Consider the following 21,532-nt stretch of genomic DNA (forward strand, 5'->3'; position numbering starts at 1 on the left):
TTTTTTCTCTCCCTGGACTTAACCCATTTTAACTCAATATCCGCTTGCTATCATCCATGTATCTTCCCTGATCGCTGGTTTGTTTGTTTACGTTGTTGTTATTGGCCAGCAATAAATAATAAATCAGTTCGAATTCAATACAGCGGGAGTATTGCGCAATCGCAGCACAATCACTGTTTGCCGCCTAAATATTTGTCTGTCTGTCTGTCTGTCTGTCTCTCAGTCTTTCCATTGCACCTTTTCAGACCCGCTCATATGCTGTGTGCTCTGCCATGATCACTGTGCCAAGCCAAGGCGATCACATTTAGCTCCAGTTGGCTTCCCTTGTCTTTGGTGTGGCACTGGCAAACTGCTCCCAATGATATTGATGACCATACGGCAGCTATGTCCATGTTATGCTTGTGGTCATATAGCGGTGTGTTTGTCGGTATGTTTCTTTGTCTGTCTGTCCATTTGTTTGTTTTTATTATTTACATACAACATACAATATTATTAACTTGTTTTAGATTTGAAAATTATTGGAGTACAAGAAAGAAGCAGAGCGGAGAAAATGAGGGTCGGTGGGAAAAAATGAGGGAAGACAAGTGGGATTTTTTATAGAACAGTTTTTTTTCCAATTGTAGACCATCTAACTCCTTTTTATGGAGGACAAATCAAATCCTTCCCTGAAAAAAAGTTGAAATCCTAGAATTTTTATCTTATGATCCTTAAAGAAATGGTCTTTAAAAATACACTGTTATTGGCCTGTTGGAATTTCAAAGTAGTCCTTAAAGGAGCCTATGTTGGTCCTTTGAAAAAAATCGTTTAAAAATCCAAGATTATTAGCCACTTGATACCTGAAAATCCTTCTTTGAAAATCCAGGGTTATTGGAAGGTTGATCCTTGGAAATAATTCTGCACAAATTCATGATTATTGATCTTTTGGTCGTTAAAAATATTTTTTTGAAAGTCCATGATTATTCATCCTTTGGGACTTGAAAAATATTCGTTAAAAAACACGATTAATTATCCTTTGATTCTTGAATTAAAAAAATCTTTTATTGATCCTTGGGTCCTAGAAGAATATGCATCTTTGGTCCTTGAAAAATATTCTATAAAAATTCGACGGCCATTGATCCTTTGGTGCTTGAAAGATTTTCTTTAAAAATCCACTATTATTGATCCATTGGCCCCTCAAAAATATTCTAAAAAAATATTGACCATTTTGTTCTCTGAAAATATTCTTAAAAATCCGTGATTATTCATCCTTTCGTCCTTGAAGGATTTTTTTTAAAAAAATCCACGATTATTAATCGTATGGTCCTCGAAAAAAAATCCACGATTATTAATCTTTTGGTCCTTGAAAAATATTTTTTAAAAAATCCACGATTATTAATCCGTTGGTTCTTGAAAAATATTTTTTAAAAAATTTACGATTATTAATCCGTTGGTTCTTGAAAAATATTTTTTAAAAAATTTACGATTATTAATCCGTTGGTCCTTGAAGAATATTCTTTAAAAAATATACGATTATTAATCCTCTGGTCCTTGAAGAATATTCTTTAAAAAATCCACAATTCTTAATCCTTTGGTCCTTGAAAAATATTCTTAAAAAATCCACGGTTATTGATCCTTTCGTCTTTGAAAAATATTCTTTAAAAAATCCACGGTTATTGATCCTTTGGTCCTTGAAAGGTATTTTTAAAAAATCCACGATTATTAATCCGTTGGTCCTTGAAGAATATAATTTAAAAATCCACGATTATGAATCCTTTGTTATACAATTATTAATCCTCTGGCACTTGAAGAATATTCTTTAAAAAATCCACGATTATTAATCCTTTGGTCCTTGAAGAATATTCTTTAAAAAATCCACGGTTATTGATACTTTGGTCTTTGAAAAATATTCCTAAAAAAATCCATGGTTATTAATTCTTTTGGACCTTGAAAAATATTTTTTAATATTCATCCTTCGGTCCTTGAAGAATATTCTTTAAAAATTCCACGATTATTGATCGTTTGGTCCTTAAAAATATTCTTTAAAAAATCCACGGTTATTATCTTTGGTCCTTAAAAAATATTCTTAAAAAATCCATGGTTATTGATCCTTTGGTCCTTGAAGAATATTCGTTAAAAAATCCACGATTCTTAATCCTTTGGTCCTTGAAAAATATTCTTAAAAAATCCACGGTTACTTTGGTCCTTGAAAAATATTCTTAAAAAAATCCAGGGTTATTAATCCTATGGACCTTGAAAAATATTCGTTATTATTGATCGTTCGGCCCTTCAAAAATATTCTTCAAAAATCCATGAATATTGAAACTTTTGTCCTCTGAAAATATTCTTTAAAAAAATCCGTGATTATTCATCCTTTCTTTAAAAAATCAACGATTATTGATCCTTTGGTCCTTGAAAAATATTTTTTATTATTAATCCTTTGGTCCTCGGATTTTTTTTAAATCCGCGATTAGTGACCCTTTGGTCCTAGGAAAATATTCTTTAAAAAATCACGATTATTGATCACCAAAAAATATTGTATAAAAAATGCAGGATTTTATCTCTATTCCTTCTCCCAATACCAAATATAGTAAAAAATATAGTACCATTGAGTACTTTTCGTACAATTATAGTACACATTTCCGATATTACCTCCATATCTCCAGACTACACATGAACAGCGACCCTAATACCAAATTTCAGATTTCAAGCACAGGTCCAAATATAAATGTGGATTTTTTAAAAAAAATTTTGGATGGGCGAAATATAAACGGGACGTTTTTAGAAATATTTTTGGATGGTCTAAATATAAACGTGAATTTTTGAAAAATATTTTTGAAGGTTGAAATATAAATGTGGATTTTTAAAAAATACTTTTTGAAAGTCGAAATATTAACGTGGATTTTTAAAAAATATTTTTTGAAAGTCGAAATATTAACGTGGATTTTTAAAAAATATTTTTTGAAGGTCGACATATAAACGTATATTTTTTAAAAATATTTTTTGAGGTACGAAATATAAACGTAGATTTTTTAAAAATATTTTTGAGGGTCCAAATATAAACGAAAATTTTTAAAAATATTTTTTGATGGTCGAAATATAAACGTGGATTTTTTAAAATTTTTTTTGAAGGTCAAATTACAAACGTGGATTTTTTAAAATTTTTTTTTGAAGGTCAAATTACAAACGTGGATTTCTTAAAAATATTTTTTGAAGGTCAAATTACAAACGTGGATTTCTTAAAAATATTTTTTGAAGGTCAAATTACAAACGTGGATTTCTTAAAAATATTTTTTGAAGGTCAAAATATGAACGTGGATTTTTTAAAAATATTTTTTGAAGGTCAAATAATAACGTGGATTTTTTAAAAAAAAATTTTGAAGGTCAAAATATGAACGTGGATTTTTTAAAAATATTTTTTGAAGGTCAAAATATGAACGTGGGTTTTTTAAAAATATTTTTTGAAGGCCAAATAATAACGTGGATTTTTTAAAAATATTTTTGAAGGTCAAAATATGAACGTGGATTTTTTAAAAATATTTTTTGAAGGTCAAAATATGAACGTGGGTTTTTTAAAAATATTTTTTGAAGGCCAAATAATAACGTGGATTTTTTAAAAATATTTTTTGAAGGTCAAAATATGAACGTGGATTTTTTAAAAATATTTTTTGAAGGTCAAAATATGAACGTGGATTTTTTAAAAATATTTTTTGAAGGTCCAAATATAAACGAAAATTTTTAAAACATATTTTTTGAATGTCCAAATATAAACGTGGATTTTTTAAAAATATTTTTTGAAGGTCCAAATATAACCGAGAATTTTTAAAACATATTTTTTGAATTTCCAAATATAAACGTGGATTTTTTAAAAATATTTTTTTAGGGTCGAAATATAAACGTAGATTTTTTGAAGGTCGACATATAAACATATTTTTTAAAAATATTTTTTGAGGTACGAAATATAAACGTGGATTTTTTAAAAATATTTTTGAAGGTCCAAATATCAACGAGGATTTTTAAAACATATTTTTTGAATGTCCAAATATAAACGTGGATTTTTTAAACCCGACATATAATTTTTTAGTTGTTCTTATTTTTAACTAATTTACAGCTGGTGCTTGTATTTCATTTTAAATTCCGGTTTGCAACCGATCCTACAAAATATAATCCACGTTTAAATTTGATCCTTAAATTTTTTTGTTTTTTGGGATTTGAAAAAACACTGATTTTAAATTCAGATTTAAAACCTTTCCTTGAAAAAGGCTTTTTTTAATCCACGTTTAGATATGTTCCTTAAAAAAATAATTTTTTTAAATCCACCTTATTATTTGGCCCTTGGAACCACATTTTTCTAAAAATCCCCGGTTTTTTATTCCCTTATTGTTTTTCTAATATCTCCCCTAAAATTTCCCATTGGGTCACTTACTTCTCATCACCGATGAGAGTTGGACCTATATTACCCGTGTCGGTGTTGTTTGTTTAACGTTAACTAATATTACATGCATACATATCATCGTCGTGGTCATCATCATCATTCTTAACATTATCACAAATAATCCAACAATTCTCGAAGGTTTGGATGGTGTCCTACACCAATATCAGGACAGAACAAACATAACGAAGAGGAAAAAGTGCAGCCACAATGGCAGCAGTTCTGGCTTCCAGTCACATTCTACCACAGCGGCAGCAGTGGCGTTCCAAAATCATCTGCAGCACATGTTGGTTTAGAATCTCTTCCAAACTCCCCTATTTGATCCCCCGAATTTGGAGTACATCTTCGCCAAGATTTTTATTGTTTCAATTGCAACAACAACAATAACAAGAATACTCCACTGCAGATATTTTGTATTGGAACGTGTTGTAGATTTAGTGGACGGCACATATGAGCTCTGCATCTGCTTTAGTCCCCCATCGCTGCACTCGTTTCTGCCCCCTCTCTCTTTATCCACAAAAGATCCGCAGATAGAGACATAGCATTCGCAAACTGACAAACAGACATACCCACCACTACTTTTGCTTCCTCCTCTACTACTTCGTCTGTTCGGTTTGTTTCACAATACCATTCAATTCGTATCTTCTTCTTCGAAAACTTTTTCAAACTTTAAAAGATGTTGTTGCAGTTGTTGTTTTTGTTGCTGCTGCCTTTCTTGTAGTTGTAAATGTGTAAAACGGCAAAAATAGTTACGCCCACTTTGGTATCTCAATTAAAAATGTTGTGTTCAAGTATTTATTGTTGCTGCTGTTGTTGTTCTTGTTGCTTTTTAGAGCAGAGCAATGCAAAAACAACAAAGAAAAATAGAAGAAAAACTTTAACACCAACCGAAAACAAGGCATTGCCGATTAACCAACCAAGCAATTTCTTTGGTTAGGAGTCATAGATGATAGCTGGGAAGGGTAATGTTGCCTTTGGATGTGGTTTGAATAAAGTACAACTAATTGCATTTGGAGGAATGTACTAAAAGGAGGAGACGAGAGGAGGGTCAGAGGATTGGCAAGGCTGGGGTGAAGATGTGTAAATGTTCTCTTGGGTTAATGAAGAAATTATTAGGAGTACCCTACAACGTGTACACGTTAGTCGATAGACCATGGAAAAATATTTTTAAATATTTTTAAAAAATCCACGTTTATATTTGGAACTTGAAAAAATATTTTTAAATATTTTTAAAAAATCCACGTTTATATTTGGAACTTGAAAAAATATTTTTAAATATTTTTAAAAAATCCACGTTTATATTTGGAACTTGAAAAAATATTTTTAAATATTTTTAAAAAATCCACGTTTATATTTGGAACTTGAAAAAATATTTTTAAATATTTTTAAAAAATCCACGTTTATATTTGGAACTTGAAAAAATATTTTTAAATATTTTTAAAAAATCCACGTTTATATTTGGAACTTGAAAAAATATTTTTAAATATTTTTAAAAAATCCACGTTTATATTTGGAACTTGAAAAAATATTTTTAAATATTTTTAAAAAATCCACGTTTATATTTGGAACTTGAAAAAATATTTTTAAATATTTTTAAAAAATCCACGTTTATATTTGGAACTTGAAAAAATATTTTTAAATATTTTTAAAAAATCCACGTTTATATTTGGAACTTGAAAAAATATTTTTAAATATTTTAAAAAAATCCACGTTTATATTTGGAACTTGAAAAAATATTTTTAAATATTTTTAAAAAATCCACGTTTATATTTGGAACTTGAAAAAATATTTTTAAATATTTTTAAAAAATCCACGTTTATATTTGGAACTTGAAAAAATATTTTTAAATATTTTTAAAAAATCCACGTTTATATTTGGAACTTGAAAAAATACTTTTAATAAATCCACGTTTATATTTGGAACTTGAAAAAATATTTTTAAAAAATCCACGTTTATATTTGGAACTTGAATAAATATTTTTAAAAAATCCACGTTTATTTTTGGAACTTCAAAAAATATTTTTAAAAAATCCACGTTTATTTTTGGAACTTTAAAAAATATTTTTAAAAAATCCACGTTTATATTTGGAACTTGAAAAAATATTTTTCAAAAATCCACGTTTATATTTGGAACTTGAAAAAATATTTTTAAAAAATCCACGTTTATATATGGAACTTGAAAAAATATTTTTAAAAAATCCACATTTATATTTGGAACTTGAAAAAATATTTTTTAAAAAAATCCACGTTTTTATTTGGAACTTGAAAAAATATTTTAAAAAAATCCACGTTTATATTTCGACCTTCAAAAAAAATTTTAAAAAATCCACGTTTTTATTTGGAACTTGAAAAAATATTTTTAAAAAATCCACGTTTATTTTTGGAACTTGAAAAAATATTTTTAAAAAATCCACGTTTATATTTCGACCTTCAAAAAATATTTTTAAAATATCCACGTTTATATTTGGAACTTGAAAAAATATTTTTAAAAAATCCACATTTTTATTTGGAACTTGAAAAAATATTTTTAAAAAATCCACTTTTATTTTTGGAAACTGAAAAAATATTTTTTAAAAAATCCCCGTTTATATTTGGAACTTGAAAAATATTTTTAAAAAATCCCCGTTTATATTTGGAACTTGAAAAAATATTTTTAAAAACCCCACGTTTTTATTTGGAACTTGAAAAAATATTTTTTAAAAATCCACGTTTATTTTTGGAACTTTAAAAAATATTTTTAAAAAATCCACGTTTATATTTGGAACTTGAAAAAATATTTTTCAAAAATCCACGTTTATATTTGGAACTTGAAAAAATATTTTTAAAAAATCCACGTTTATATATGGAACTTGAAAAAATATTTTTAAAAAATCCACATTTATATTTGGAACTTGAAAAAATATTTTTTAAAAAAATCCACGTTTTTATTTGGAACTTGAAAAAATATTTTAAAAAAATCCACGTTTATATTTCGACCTTCAAAAAAAATTTTAAAAAATCCACGTTTTTATTTGGAACTTGAAAAAATATTTTTAAAAAATCCACGTTTATTTTTGGAACTTGAAAAAATATTTTTAAAAAATCCACGTTTATATTTCGACCTTCAAAAAATATTTTTAAAATATCCACGTTTATATTTGGAACTTGAAAAAATATTTTTAAAAAATCCACATTTTTATTTGGAACTTGAAAAAATATTTTTAAAAAATCCACTTTTATTTTTGGAACCTGAAAAAATATTTTTTAAAAAATCCCCGTTTATATTTGGAACTTGAAAAATATTTTTAAAAAGTCCCCGTTTATATTTGGAACTTGAAAAAATATTTTTAAAAACCCCACGTTTTTATTTGGAACTTGAAAAAATATTTTTTAAAAATCCCCGTTTATATTTGGAACTTGAAAAATATTTTTAAAAAATCCCCGTTTATATTTGGAACTTGAAAAAATATTTTTAAATATTTTTTATAAATCCACGTTTATGTTTGGAATTTGAAAACATATTTTTTAAAAAATCCCCGTTTATATTTGGAACTTGAAAAATATTTTTAAAAAATCCCCGTTTATATTTGGAACTTGAAAAAATATTTTTAAATATTTTTTATAAATCCACATTTATGTCTGGAATTTGAAAAAATATTTTTTAAAAAATCCCCGTTTATATTTGGAACTTGAAAAATATTTTTAAAAAATCCCCGTTTATATTTGGAACTTGAAAAAATATTTTTAAATATTTTTTATAAATCCACGTTTATGTTTGGAATTTGAAAAAATATTTTTTAAAAAATCCCCGTTTATATTTGGAACTTGAAAAATATTTTTAAAAAATCCCCGTTTATATTTGGAACTTGAAAAAATATTTTTAAAAAATTCACGTTTATATTTGGAACTTGAAAAAATATTTTTAAAAAATCCACGTTTATATTTGGAACTTGAAAAAATGTTTTTAAAAAATCCACGTTTATATTTGGTACTTGAAAAAATATTTTTAAAAATCCACGTTTATATTTGGAACTTGAAAAAATATTTTTAAAAAATCCACGTTTATATTTGGAACTTGAAAAAATATTTTTAAAAAATCCACGTTTATATTTGGAACTTGAAAAAATATTTTTAAAAAATCCACGTTTATATTTGGAACTTGAAAAAATATTTTTAAAAAATCCACGTTTATATTTGGAACTTGAAAAAATATTTTTAAAAAATCCACGTTTATATTTGGAACTTGAAAAAATATTTTTAAAAAATCCACGTTTATATTTGGAACTTGAAAAAATATTTTTAAAAAATCCACGTTTATATTTGGAACTTGAAAAAATATTTTTAAAAAATCCACGTTTATATTTCGATCTTCAAAAATATTTTTAAAAAGCCCACATATTTTTCGACTTTAAAAATATTTTTTATTTAAAAAATCTACGTTTACATATTTTTCTAAAAAATATAAATTTTGAGAAAATGAACATTTATAGAGTCCATTAAAGCCTTTTTCGCCTATTCGCAAAATTCGTCAGCATTCCTCTTTAAATCTCCTTAAACTACCCTCCCCTGCTCTGTGCAGCGATCAACATGAGACCTCCTTCTTACAAATTTATATCTCAATTTTTCGGTGGCTACCTGTAGAGTGCAGTGAGAATAAGACCTCAAGCCACTCCAAACAAAAGAGGAGATCCCCAAAAAACAAATGAAATGAAATTTCAATTTAAGTTTAGCAATGATTTATAAACGTAACCCAAAAAGAAAAAATAAAAAATAAAACAAATACAAAAAATCAATAAAGGTGATCAAGAAAAACAAACACAACAACAACAATAAGGCCAGACGCCAAAAGGTGTTCCCAATGCATAGGTCACTAACCCCTACTGCCACACATAACACTTGCACTTGTTTTAATTGCAAATTCGTTTTAATTCTCCTCTCTCTTCTCCCCTCCTTCTCCTTTCATTTCAGTCTGACATTGTCCACCAGTCCGTCTACGAACTGGTACATTCCGAAGATCGTGAAGAGCTACAACGTCAATTGTTATGGAACTCCTTCCTGCCCGCAGATATGTCCAGCATGCAACTGGCTGAGACCCTAACGCCGGATAAGGCTCTCTATTTGGAGCGAAGTTTTACGGTACGATTTCGTTGCCTACTGGATAATACATCGGGTTTCTTGCGTCTAGATATTCGGGGGCGTATCAAAATCCTGCATGGCCAGAATCGTAAAACCGAAGAACCTCCATTGGCGCTATTTGCCTACTGCACACCATTTGGACCACCCAGCCTGCTGGAGATACCACACAAAGAGAATATGTTTAAATCGAAACATAAGTTGGATTTCTCATTGGTGTCGATGGATCAGAGGTAAGTTATATGGAGTCCTGGAATTTATGGAAATAATACTAATCGAAACTGATTTTTTACAGAGGCAAACACATTTTGGGTTACTCCGATGCTGAACTAGTCAATATGGGTGGTTATGATTTGGTGCATTACGATGATCTGGCCTATGTGGCTAGTGCCCATCAGGAACGTAAGTAAAAGTATTTTTTTCTAAAGTCGGAAGAAATTCTCCGAAAAAAAGCAATCAGAAAATCACCTGCAGACTTAAGAAATTTAAAGGGGCCTCCGACAGAAAAGAAACCCCATAGGGTTTCTCCTACTGATATAAGATCTTTTCTAAGGCCCGTTAAGGCATAAAAGACTCAATAAAGAACTATATTGCAGACAGATTATCATTCTACGGCTCCCTTAGGAAGATTTCAGCGGAAAAGGTCCCCTTTAGATCTATTTATATAAAAAGCCACATAAGAGGTCTACTATATGGAGAAAGCTTCTCAAGAGGTCTACTTGGATAGAAGGCCCCTCAAAAGGTATTCTATTGGTAGAAGTTTCCCTCGGAAACCAGTTAAGAGGTCTTCTATATGGAGAAAGCTTTTCAAGAGGTCTATTGCGGATAGAAGGTCCCCTAAAAGGCCTTCTGTTGGGTGAAGATTACCTCGGAAGCAAGAATCGGTCAATAGCTAAAGGACCCTATCTTGAGGCCTTCTATAGAAAAATATTGTTCCGACGAGATCTTTTGCAATTAGATGACTCATCTATAGAGAGAAAACTACCTCAAGAAGACTTTTTCATAAAGAAACCCCTCTCAAGGCCCCTCTAGAATTTTTCTATGGATAGAAGTCCTCTTTTAAAGATCTTCTGTTGGTGCTATTCTATGCATATAAGTTTTCCCTAGGTAGATGGCGCACTAAAGATATTCCATATATAAAAAATTGACACCTCTCAAACGGCTGTCCATGGATAGAATTAGCATTCTGGTGGAAAACCCAGAAAAGTCTCCAAAAGATTCACTCTCCAAATTTTCTCTTCGAGAAGGTCACCTCTTCGAGGGAAAATATTTAAAAAAACACCAATTATAACGCCGTTGGAGCTTGGAGAGATGTCTCCAAAATATTGCCTCTTTAACTTTTCCGATGGAGAAAGTCTCCAAAAGAATACTTCTCGAATTCTACCCCCAAAAAGGAAAACCCTCTTGGCTAAAATACCTATAGAATCATCTCAGGAATTTCCCCTTGAGGGAGGGTCGCGAGAAGATTACACGGTCAACTTCTGCTCTAAGCAAGGTCTCTATAAGCTAACTCAAGACCTTTTTCCCATGGACAAAGTCTCCAGAATACCAATTCCAAAGGACTTTCTCCAGAGGATGTCCCTAGAAAACCACCTCTGGAACTTTCAAGTAAATAAATTCTCCACAAGACCATCCATAGGCGTCTTGCCCTAGATAGAGTTTATGAAAGAGCTAAATTAGAAATTGTAGGTAGACCCTAGTATTTTCCTGGAACTATAGAGGTGTAGAGGTGGGATTACCTCCTCAAACTCTCCCTTAGAGAAGATTTTTACAACACCATCTGCTGAAGTCTTATCCCAGGGAACTCTAGAGGTGTACACCTCTCGAGAAGACTACACCTCTCTACAAGACAACCTCAAGTTCCTTTTTTGGACAAAATCTCCAGAAGACCAATTCCAAAGTAGAAGCCTTTTCCTAGGGAACTCTTGATATGTTCCCCAATTGAGGTTTTCCAGAAGACAACTTTTCTCAAGGATCTTCCCCTGAAGCGAGATCTTGAGAAGATTAGAACTCGAACTTTTACTCCAAGCAAGGCCTCTATAAGACGGTCTCAAGATCTTTTCTCTTGGAAAAAATCTCCATTTCAAGGAGTCTCGCTCTAGATAGAGTCTATGGAGGACCACATATATGAATTGCTGGAGAAAGTCTCCAGAAATTCTCCAAAAGACCTTGCCCATGGCAGGGTACAGCTTCACAAATGCACCTATATAGAAGATTTCTACAACACCACCTGTAGAAGCCTTTTCCTAGAGAAAGCTAGAGATGTTTCCCTATAGACGGTTTTCGGAGGACCACTTTTTTCCCCTGAAAGGGGGTCTCGAAAAGATTACACCTCGAACTTTTACACTAAGCAAGGTCTCTACAAGACAACCTCAATTGTTTTCCTTGGAAAATAGTCTGAGGATATCTCCAGAAAGTCTCCAGAGTAATTCGCCCATAGGTCTTTCCTTGGAAGGGGTCACCTTCTCAAATTCTCCCATAAAGAATATCATCTTTAGATGTATTTTCCTAGGGAACTCTAGCTAAAAGTTAGACAAAAATGGTACAACTTATTATCAATCCGAAAGTTAATTATTTTCGCCAACTGGCGCCCAACCTAAACACAACTGATTATGGTATTCCTTCTTGATCGTGCTCCATTTTCCTCTTGCGGAAACTTCTCTCGATCACGTATATATTTTTATTTTTATATTCGTAGTATTAAATGTTCTCTCATTCATTGCAGTTCTCAAAACTGGTGCTTCTGGCATGATTGCCTACCGTTACCAAAAGAAGGATGGTGAATGGCAGTGGCTGCAAACCAGGTAAGCTCCTCGACTAAAAAAAAGTAAAATGTCGTATAGATTTCTAATTGACTCCCCCTCCCTTCTCACAGTTCCCGTCTGGTCTATAAAAATTCCAAACCCGATTTTGTCATTTGCACCCATCGTGTGCTAATGGACGAGGAGGGTTTCGATTTGTTGGGCAAGAGAACAATGGATTTCAAGGTTAGCTATTTGGATACCGGTCTGGCGTCCACCTACTTTTCGGAGGCAGATCAACTGGTGGTGCCACCAAGTGGTTCACCGAATTCCCTGCCACCTCCAGTGACACCAACGCGACCCAATCGTCGCTACAAGACCCAGCTGAGAGATTTTCTATCCACCTGTCGTTCAAAACGTAAAATGCAACAACAAAATCAACAGGGTTCCCCATTGGGACAGGTGAGATTCCCGAACCCCTTTAAAAAAGGAACATTTCTTCAGATTTTTATATTTGTAGGTCACATCCCCTGCCCCCGTTGTCGAATATCTTCCAGATCCGGCTGCCGCCGTGGCTGCTGCCTATTCCAATTTAAATCCCATGTATACGACCTCGCCATATGCCACAGCGGCAGATAATATTTATATGGGCACCTCAGTGCATTCCACAAATTTCTATCCTGTCACTGAGAATCTCTTCCATCAGTATCGTTTGCAGGGTGTGGGAGGGTACTATGCCGACTATCATCATTCGGCTGCGCCAGCTTCGGCCTATGTGGCTGCCAATGGTTTCCTTTCCTATGATGGTTATGCCATAACCTCCAAGGAGGAAAAATGGCAGGAAACTGGGAAATACTACAGTGGCTATAGCAGTGGTTATGGTAGTCCCACATCGACGCCACAGGTAAGGAGTCAATCTTTAACCAAATGGAGGAGGAATATTTAAATTTTACTTTCTCCCATTCTTTCAGCAAGTTCCTTTGAAAACGCCAAAGTCTTCTCCCCATGTCATGGAGGTGGTCTCCTGTTCTTCGAATGGTCCCTCCCCGGTGGCCGGTAGCATTGTCAATAATCTCAATAATCCCCATGGCGGCTCAACGGCCAATGCCGGCCCGGCTGTTATTACACCCAAAGTTGAAATGGCCTCCCAGGATCAATATGAACGACAAACTGTCCTCATGTGGGGTTCACAGTCCAGTGGCATACCCATCAATACCCTCAATGCTTCCACAACAACCTCTACTGCAAATCGTCATTTGTCCAGCAACACGGAACGTTCTCCCCAAACAACACCGCTCTCGAATGGTCTCAGCTATGCCAATGACACAGAGACTTCTGCCAAATGGAATGGCAAGGATAATCATAAAAGTGCTTCCACTCCGGATAGCTATCAAATGCATCATGACGATTCAGGACTCTATTCGGCATCATCGCACACAACATCGCCGCAGCATCGTTTGAGCAGCAGTGGGAGTAGTTCGGGTGGAACAGCAAGCGGTGGCTCAACGCTGGCCCATAACAATACGGTGGCTGAAACTCTTTCGTCTGCAACACCAACAGCACATCACAACAGCAACAGCAACAACAACACAATACACTCCAAAGTAGCCTCAACAACAGCCGGAGCACAAGCTCCACCCCCACCACCGCATGCACCTGCACCACCCGCACAAACAACATTGAGTGAAACAAGCATTTTGGCTGGATCTTCTTCAGTCTCCTCTTCAGCTACGGCCATGCACCAACACCCAAGCAATAGCCACACACATTTACATCACACCTCCCCCCAACAGCATCATCATCATCACCATTCGGCTCTACATCATCACCACCACCATGCGAATCATGGCGCCACAACGCATGTGCATTCCCAGCAACCCTCTCAAAGTCACAGCTCAGCGGCAGTTTCACCCCATGACCAGCATCATCATCCTGCCCAGCATCACTCGGCCCATCACCACCACCATCATCATCATCATGCAACGCATGGTTCCCACCATCCCCACCCCATTAATCATCATCACCACCATGCCGCAGGTTCAGCCGCCAGCAATAGTGCAGCCACCCTGCCAACCACTGCTGCTGCAACCAATGGCAGTGAGGTATGGAGTCCAGCATCATATGCCAGCCAATATGCCTCACAGTATTTCTCCTATCATCCGCACCACCACCACCACCATTCTCATCATCCACATTCGGCTGCCCATCATTCACTGCACGCAGCCGGTAGCAGCATTTCAACGGCGGCACCACCACCAGTTCTACCACCATCAGCACTTGCCACCCAACCACCAGCACCACTACCACCACACATAAGTAGCAGCACTCAGTAGTTCCGTTGTTGTACCACTTTCTGTTGTTCTCTAGTAGAAAATTAATTCTTTGTTCTGTTGTACGACCTGACCTGACCTGACACCAATACCAACACCAACTTCAAACAGAAACAGTAACGGGTGTGTACCTAATTAGTTCAATCTTCTCTCTCTCTCTCTCTCTCTCTCTTTATTTATGTATAGATAAGTAATTGGTAGTTGGCAACACTAGTTTAGAGAAAAATATATTCGGAAATATAATACAATGTTGTACAATTTATCAGCAAACCAAATTGAAAATGTGAGAATGACCTCTTAGGAAGTTTTACTACGTTGATTGCCTCAGCTTTTGTTTGATTTTAGAACATAAAAATAGGCTAGACATGTTGGCAAGAGATCGCCCAACTAATCATCAAACAGAAATTCATTTGTGCGCAATAAAACTTTTTGGCGCCCAACGTAAAGCAAGCAATTGTGAAACGAGTTCGCAAATGACTTTGAGTATCCCTAATTGAAAGTAGAATGGTTAGCCTGGACGGCAAGAGATTGTAATTTTTTTATCATCAAACTAAAATTCAACAACAACTTTTTGGCGCCTAACGTGTGGCATTTGAGAAACCAGCTTGGAAATTCGCAAGTGTTCACAGATTTGGTGTGGGAAAACTTTGTATCTTTGAAAATAGAGAGATCGCACAACTAATCATCAAAGCAAAATTGATTTATGCACAATTCAACATTTTGGCGCCCAACGTAAAGCAATTGTGAAACTAGTTTAGGAATTTGTAAGTTACATTGAGGGTCACAGAAATGATTTGGAATAGCTTTGGAACTTGAAAATTGGTAAGACTAGATGGCAAGAGATTGCACAACTTATCGTCAAACCGAAATCCATTTATGTGCAATAGAACTTTTTGGCGACCAACGTAGGGGAGTTTAAGGACGCATAAATGTTTAAGTAACCTTTCATTTAGGATGACTTTGAAACGTGAAAATAAGTTATACAAAAATCATTTTTGTCCAATTCTCTCTTTATAATAGTATTCGATTTATACATAAGAAAGTGGCGCCCAATGTGTGTTTTTTGGCATAAGAATATTTTGATTGATTTCAGGATTAATTCCTTTTCATTGTAAAAATTGGTGGATCAAAAAAAAGAATTTGAAGCTTTCTAATAGATTCAATGAAAAAGTGGCGCCCAACCTGTACATTTCATACACACATAATTAAATTCAGACTTTCTTCAAACGTTAAAAAAAAGGTTAGACAAAACTGCAAAGTCTTTCCCAACGTATCATCAAAAACAGAAATAATGTTTTGTCCAATTCATTTCCCGCATAAAAAAGTTGCCTCCAAGAATATTTTTAGCGATCTCAGGTTTCAGGATTCTCTTCTTCATTAAAAAACCAGTACAAAAAGTCTTAAAGTCGGGCGGGGCCGACTTTATGATACCCTACACCATTTTGTTAATTTAGTAAAAAGATTTTATGGGAGAATTCAATCATACACGATATGGTTTAAAGTTCAAAGGACTAAATATGCCGAAGCATATGTATCTTTTAAATTCGGAGTTGTATTGTCCATTTGGTGCACAATTAATTTGAAATCGGATAAACATATATATGGGAGCTATATCCAAATCTGAACCGATCTCGATAAATTTTGGCAAAGATATTTCTGAGCTGTATTTGATATATTTCCCTGAATATCGTTGTTACGGAGTGCATATTACGGCTGTGGGTAACAAATATGACAAATCGGATGAATGGGAGAATAGCTATATCTGAACCGATCTTCACCAAATTTGACATACTAACTTCTAGACTCAATTCGGTCGTAAATGCCAAATTCCATCCCATTTGGACAAATATTAGACGTTTGGTGGACAATAAAAAGTAAATCGGACGAAGTTATATATGGGAGCTATATCCAAATCTGAGCCGATCTCGATAAAATTTAGCAAATGTATTTCTGAGTTGTATTTGATATATTTCCCAAAATATTGTGGGTACAGAGTGCATATTACAGCTGCGGAGGACAAAAATAACAAATCGGATGAACAGTATATATGGGAGCTATAGCTATATCTGAACCGATTTCGATAAAATTTGGTATACTTATTTTCAGGCCTAATCGGGTTGTATGTGCAAAATTCCATGCCATTCGGCTTGATATTACACGTTTGGTGCACAATAAAAGGCAAATCGGACGAAGATATATATGGGAGCTATATCTAAATTTTGACCGATTATCTCCAATTTCAATAGGGTTCGTCCTTGGGCTAAGCAAATGATTTGTGCAAAATTTCATCTGGATAGAACAATAAATGCGAACTGTGCTTTGTTTACAAGAATACATGGACAGACGGTCAGACTGACGGACGGACATGCATAAATCGACTCAGAATGTGATTCTATGCAGATCATCAAAAGGAACTATGCGTCTATCTCGTTTCCTTTTGCCTGTTACAAACAAATGCACAAAGACATAATACCCTGACCACCTTGTGGTGTAGGGTATAAAGATTGTGGACCTATTAAAAATTTGAAGTTTTACCAATAGTTTCAGAGAAAAAGTGGCGACAAACGGGTACTTTTTATACCCTCCACCATTTTATGAAGGGTATATTAATTTTGTGTTCGTCTTGGGGCGAGAAATATTCTTTGACAAACTGGTAGTCTCTTAGATGAACAGAAGGCTAGGAGGTGTCCTCAGAGAAGCTGAAGAATTCAGATAGACTTGCAAACAAGCTCTTGATTTTTCTCTTTTGTCGAGGTATTGCAAATTGAGAAAGAGGTTAAAAGAAAATAAGTTGTCTTTGACATTCTCTAGGAACCCCACATTGGGCGCCATTGCATTTGCAAAATTTAATAAATTTTCCACGAAGCTCTCGCTTTCAATAAAAAAGTTAACTTAATTCTCTTCTTATGCACATTTAATTTAAGAGATAAAAGCTAGATCCTGCTTGGGCGCCATTTATTTCACGTAATTTATTTTGGATACACTTACAGAGAAATTCAGGTTCAAACTGAAGCATCGCAGTTCAGTTACTTCATTTTGCTATGATTAGCATTTTGGAAAGGTATTTCATTACATTTCATATGCGGATCTAAGCCGGGTTCGGTATCCGAAATTTTGTGTGAAATGTTTGTATCCGAGTCCGTCCCCCGAGAATGCTGGAATCATGGTATAAATACCTAACTCTTGTCAACAAAAATCCGGCAGTTTTTACTAAACCAAAGTTGTTCCCCGAGTTCTATAGCTGAATTCCACATTCATTTGATCTGCGAATTTCCTACAAATCCGAATAGTTTTGTTATAAATTTTCTTTAATTTATTTCTATGCACAAAGCACCTTAATTAATAAGTTATACATTTAACAAAAAAACCGAAAACATTCAATAAAAATAACAACAACACTAACATATTTATCTCTTTTTTCCCCCCAAATCTTTTAATGTTTCCCCGCACCCACCAAAACGAAACGAAACCTCAAAAACACATCAACAAATCGATATACAGATCATGCTCAGCCAACAGTCACAACAACAACCACAACATCAACAACAACAACAAGTATTACAACTCAGTCCATATAACCATCATATACAACCGTTAGCCAGCCTAGCGGGAACAGGAACTTGTGGCAATGCCATTATAACAAGTGCTGCGGCATCGGCGGCGGTAGTGGCAGCTGCTTCGGCCAGTTCATCACCCTCCTGTAGCTCACCACCTTTGCAACAACTGCCAGCCATAAGCAGTGTTATCAACGGCCTAAACGGTGGCCATGGACCGGCGAGTATCATCAGCAATCACAATGGATCACCAGGAGTGACAATGACCACAGCGGCCCATACTCCCTATCATCAATTGGCAATTATAGCATCACCGATTGTCATAACATCCACCACATTGGATAATCCCACGGAATTGGGTGGTCAGGGTGGGGTGGCGTTGCAATCATTGGGTGGCAGTGGTAGCCTTTATCCTTCGGCATATAAATCAAGAAATCCCACTACAACAGCTGTAATGCATCATCCTTCGGCTTCGGCCGCCCTGGCATATGCCACAAATGCCTATGTTATTGGCACCGGACCTGGGGGAGCTACATCGTGTGCAGCCACAGCCACTTTGAGTGGTTTGGAACAAAATATCGATGGCAGTCCATTGTTGTCGTTTTCCGAGGTAACCAATACCCTGTTGAATCAATAAGATAAAGAGAGGAGGGAAGAAAAGAGAGAGAAAGAGAGGCGAAAAACGTCTACTTATGATTGCAATCAGTTAGCTGAGAAAAGTAAAAAGAGCGGTGAGCAAGTAAATCTCCTGTATAAATTCTTCAAAAGTGAGAGAGAGAGAGAGAGAGAGAGAGAGAGAGAGAAAGAGCGGGAAATATCAAATAAGAAAATTAGGTTTCTTTACATCTCTTCTATCAAATCAGTTTTTCTATATTCTTATCCGAAGAGAGTGAGAAAATGATAATTAATTTAGTATATAATAAAGGCATTCCATAGCATAAATTAAAATATATATTTCTTTGCCAAATTATAGACTATCATATCTTCCATGAACTTATCTGAAAAAAACATAACTGTTTGCAAAAGGCAATGGGTATATGTTCGAAGATCTTTAAACATTGCAGAAACATTATCAAGACAACCTAAGAAATTGGAAATAATATTTATATTAAACCAACCGATTGTCAAGGACATGTATATTTTTTATCCCCTATTTTCTGATTCAAATTTTCGGTACATCTTCAAATTAAGAATAATGTGGCTACAATGAATCTAAATCTTTTGACCAAAAACGAATCCAATATTTCCAAATTGAATTCCAATGTATTTCTGAGCTGAGAGAACTTAAAAAAGTATTCCCCACCTTTATTTCATAAATATCAATTACGAAATTCGAATTTTTCACGTGACGGTGGCGCCCAACTCTCAATGTATTCAACTTCTGGAATATTCAACAGTAAAGTTCGAGTCCTTCCACATTAAAATCATTTTGTCCATAGCTTAGCTTATAAAGAGCTTATAAATAAAGTCTTTTTAGCATTTGATATTTACATATCGGTTCGAAAATCAGAATATTTTCCAAGTAGGTGGCGCCCTTAATTTATTTATTCCAAAATTTAATTTATTTCCAAAATTGTCTAGAATAAGTCATGAAATATAAAACAAATCTATCTACCTATTCAGAAACAGAATATATATTTATTCTGAGTATTATAATATTCCTCATTTCATAGATCTCGATTGTGAAGTTGCAATATTTCACATGAAGATGGCGCCAAACTTAAAAAATATTAAAGTTTGGAATTATACGTCAAGATCTTTCATATTTATGTAGTATGTTGTACTTCATCACCATCTTCATAAAAATGCAAATTGTATTAAAAACAAGTAAAAAACATTAAGTTCGGCCGGTCCAAACTTTTAATACCCTCCACCTTAGGGTAAAAGAAACATTAGAAGAAATGTGGCAAAAACCATTAAAATGCCGAATATCGGGAGGTACCGTTATATGGGGGCTATATCAAATCATGGACCCATACATGCAATGTTTCGCCACCGCAGCTGGAACCCATTATGACCAACAAATACCAATTTTCAGACAAATCCGTGAAAAAAGGTTGCAAAAATCATCAAATTACCGAATATCGGGAGGTACCTTTATATAGGGGCTATACCACAACGTGGACCTATACATGCAATGTTTTGCCACAAGCTCAGGGTCCCGTTATGACCTACAAATACCAATTTCCAGACAAATCCGTGGAAAAATGTAGCATAAATCATCAAAATACCGAATATCGGGAGGTACCGTTATATGGGGACTATACCAAAGCGTGGACCGATATATCTCATTTTCATTACCAACCATCCTAGACACTATGCAAATAGCTCTGCTAAATTTTGGCGCTCTAGGTCAAATAATGTGGGCTGTATCGTGATTTCAACAGACAGACGGACATCGTTAAATCGACTTAGAATTTGATGGTGATTATGAATATATATACTTTATGGGATCTAAGACGAATATTTACGGATGTTACAAACGGAATGACAAAGTTAATATAGCCTCCTTTCCAAGGTGGAGGGTATAAAAATATAGAAAAAGGGTATCAAAATGTTCCTCGCCTGTGAAGTTCAACAATTTCACACGAAAGATGGCGCCCAACTTTAAATATATTCAACTTTTAAACTATGTGGCAGCACAGTTCTTTGCACGAACTTTGTAGATGATTTTCTAAGACTCCAAAAGTACAGCTAAGTAAATAATTGGCGCCATTTATATATGGAGAATTTAAAGTTGGGCGCCATCTTCATGTAAAATATTTGAACTTTATAGCCAAGATCTGAGAAATGTTTGAATACAAATAGCATTTTCACGTTACACGACCGAACATACCACATTTTAGAAATACATGTTGGGCGCCACCTTCATGTGAAATATTCGAATTTTCCAAACTATATCTGAGTATCAAATGAAAAAAATCCTTTTTACAGCTTCTCAGTTAATGTAGTGCCCAACGCACATAATACATTTAATTGGATAATCGAGAATATAAAGGAAGGTATTTATTTCGTTTTGCAAATAATGACATTTTAATTCTAATTAAAATTTAAAGATTTTCAATAGATTCCAGGGTAAATTATTGTTTATTGTGGGCTTTTTCTTCTTAAAATATAAAATCCCAATTGCATTTGAATCTAAATATGCATTGAGCAGAAATATATTCTAAAGTTAGAGTTTTACAAGAAGGTGGCGCCCAACATTAAAATAAATAAGTGCTTGATAATGTTGGAAAAAAGCCAACGAAACGTCGAGCAAAAAATGAAAAAAAATTTTATTTTCATTTTAAAATAATCCGACCAAAAAAGCCCGATAAAAACCAGTAATAAATAATTAAATTGGTCGAAAATCAAAAAAGTATAACTTTGGTTTTCAAAAGTTCCTAGA

General features: G+C 33.9%; 1 protein-coding gene across 3 annotated transcripts in view; it reads left to right on the forward strand.

The window, feature by feature from the left end:
• Positions 1-21,067, forward strand: part of LOC101900847 (uncharacterized) — a 141,426-nt gene extending 120,359 nt beyond the window's left edge. The window contains exons 5-11 of one of the 3 annotated variants that reach the window (XR_009342356.1): positions 9,355-9,752; positions 9,815-9,921; positions 12,245-12,323; positions 12,395-12,722; positions 12,781-13,164; positions 13,232-14,713; positions 18,092-18,229. Coding sequence is in view for 2 of the 3 variants with exons in the window: in XM_059123202.1 (XP_058979185.1) it covers positions 9,355-9,752; positions 9,815-9,921; positions 12,245-12,323; positions 12,395-12,722; positions 12,781-13,164; positions 13,232-14,362; positions 18,092-18,781 (3,117 nt within the window). In the remaining variant the exon portion in view is untranslated. Of the gene's footprint in view, positions 1-9,354; positions 9,753-9,814; positions 9,922-12,244; positions 12,324-12,394; positions 12,723-12,780; positions 13,165-13,231; positions 14,714-18,091 lie in introns of all 3 variants that reach the window. The other 2 variants (XM_059123202.1, XM_059123203.1) reach the window with 2 other exon arrangements.
• Positions 21,068-21,532: the final 465 nt, after the last annotated feature.

This window comes from Musca domestica, unplaced genomic scaffold (genome assembly GCF_030504385.1).
Source record: "Musca domestica strain aabys unplaced genomic scaffold, Musca_domestica.polishedcontigs.V.1.1 24, whole genome shotgun sequence".
NCBI lineage: Eukaryota > Metazoa > Arthropoda > Insecta > Diptera > Muscidae > Musca > Musca domestica.